The 2,451-nt window shown below is 38.5% G+C and overlaps 1 protein-coding gene across 1 annotated transcript in view; it reads right to left on the bottom strand.

Annotated features, from left to right (window-relative positions):
* Positions 1-2,451, bottom strand: part of doc2b (double C2-like domains, beta) — a 281,581-nt gene that overhangs the window by 2,633 nt on the left and 276,497 nt on the right. Inside the window, exon 8 of the mRNA XM_015382151.1 lies at positions 1,460-1,556. Coding sequence (XP_015237637.1) covers positions 1,460-1,556 — 97 coding nt within the window. The remainder of the gene's footprint in view (positions 1-1,459; positions 1,557-2,451) is intronic.

The raw sequence follows: 2,451 nt of genomic DNA on the forward strand, positions 1-2,451 counted from the left end.
AAGCTCGCGAGATCAGGATGGTCTCACAAGGCTACTTACTGGTACTCTTTTCTTAAAGCTGGTTGCTGCATGCACAACATTCCAGTTTGCGGTTGAACTAAAATAGTTTTTTTTAATTTTTTTCCCTGGTTCTGCTGGAGGTTTCTTCCTGTTAAACGGGAGCTTTTCCTCTCCACTGTCGCTACAAGCATGCTTAGTGTGAGAGATTGCCTTTGAGTCAATGAGTCGATGCAATCAGCTGTTTTTCCTGGGAAAGAAAACTGAATCAATCTGACTGGATGATCTGGTGAACTGGAAAGCACCTTGAGATGACATGATGTGAATTGGAGCTATAGAAATAAACTGAATTTAATAAAATTTTTCAATAAGACTGTTTTTATAACTCCTTCATAATTACAAATAAAAATATACATTTTTTTTTACATTATAAGAATCACTTTACAAGATGATACAGATTCAGATTTACTTAGTTCATTACTTCACACTTAGTTGATTCTTGGTGAATCTAACAACGTTCTGGACTAAAATACATGGAAACATTAATTATTTATCAACAACATGAAGAGTTTCTTATCATGGTATGAAATGTGAATAATCATAATTTCAAATTCCTATTTAAGATTTTTGAAAATCATAACCATAGTTGCTAATATTGATTATTTTTTTACCTCAATAAATATAATTAAATAAAAATACATGATTGAATGCAGCTGTTGACTGCATTTTAGTGATCAAGATCACGGTTCTGTGTCACTAGTGTCCTGATAAAACCTATTGAACGGCAATGAACAGTCATACATTTCCCTACGAAAGACGGTAAAAATGAGTAAATACTTTTTTAATCATCACTTTTATTGTAAATTTCACAAAATATCACCATAAAGCTCACATCTCCCACCCCTGTTTTTAAATCCTATCTAAATTAGTCTGAATTGAATGTCTGAAATTTCCCTCAAGAAGAAAATAGAGTAGAATTGAACACAGAAATTAAAGTCTGTTAATTGGCACAAGCTGTAAAGACTATTTATCTTTATTATCTTTAATCAAATGCAGACTAATGGTTAATCGGGCGCTTGTACACCATGGAAATAGTTTATTTAAAAACATGTTGTCAATTGTTAGCCCTCCAGTTAAAGATTTATTACTGAACTGCAGAGATTTGTCATTATTTGATAAAAGGCTAAATGAGAGGTTGCTGCTGGGTGTTGCTGGGACCTGGTTTGTTGCCTAAAGTTAAATGCTTCCACTGATTTCACTTCCATACCCAGTATTAGGTGCCGATACACTGTAGGTGTGAAAGGCAGTCTAAAAGGTGATACATGTTTTAATTTTTGCAAAGAAACCGAACCGATGGAGCCTCAGCTGGACAGAGTGTATGATGAGCTGCTGGATGCGGCTCCATGTATTTAACCCCTTCCTCTACAGCAGCAAACCTCCCATAAGACGGCATCAGACTCACCAATGAAATCATTTGACTTTCCGATGTCGTAGTCCCACACGGTGATCTCCAAAGTCTTTTTAGTGAGGTCTGCATATTTTATGTCGTAACAGAACTCCTTCGTGGACAAATCAGAAGAAAGACAAATGTTAACGGAGACCTACAGAGTATATGGATACAATGAGTCCTTTTCTGTTCAGCGATCTCTGAGGGTGCCTTTTACTTTTTTCAGTGTTCAGCAACAGGGGTGTATTTAAGAAATTTGGGGCCCTAGGCAAAGACAGGAGTTGGACCCTCTGAACTGAGGAAACAACACATAAAACAGACCCATTAAACAGATACAGAAAGTTTTATAGAACTGACATAGATTATTAGTTCTACTTTTTGTCCCTCTCTTCTTATTCATTTTCTTGCTGTTTTCCTCATTATGTTTTCTTTTATCTTTTCTTTTCATATTGGCAACGTGATCAGCTGACTTTTAACTGTCAGGAACCCAGTTTGTGTGGTGTGTTTTTGTGTTTCCTTTCCTCCTCCACCAGGTGGTGCCCCATCCTCATTGGGTCACCCTGCACACCTGCATCTCATTGCCTCATAACCTGTGGAGTGCTCTTAAGCTGCTGACTGCCACTACCTCGACACCTGAGTGTTTGCCAATACAGGGTACTCTAGCCATGCTTAGTTTTGCTGAGTTTTTGTCAACCTGAGTCTTAACTTTGTTTTTTTTGTCTCTGAAGTCATCCTGCAAACGGACCTTCTCTCTCTGGAAGGATCAACTGAGCTTCTAACTGAGCTTGGGTTCCAAACAGGAAGTTTGGATCCACTTTCCCCAAGAGGTCGTTTGAGCTTCACACCGAGCAAAAGTTTCATCTGCACTGCAGCCCGTTCAAGTACCGCAGGAAATCTGAGTGGCAGTCAGCTTCTCCGTTCACTCCAAACAGGAAGTTTGGATCCACTTTCCCCAAGAGGTCGTTTGAGCTTCACACCGAGCAAAGGTTTCATCTACACCACAGCCC

The sequence above is a fragment of the Cyprinodon variegatus genome, unplaced genomic scaffold (genome assembly GCF_000732505.1).
Source record: "Cyprinodon variegatus isolate N-32 unplaced genomic scaffold, C_variegatus-1.0 Scaffold250, whole genome shotgun sequence".
Taxonomy (NCBI): domain Eukaryota; kingdom Metazoa; phylum Chordata; class Actinopteri; order Cyprinodontiformes; family Cyprinodontidae; genus Cyprinodon; species Cyprinodon variegatus.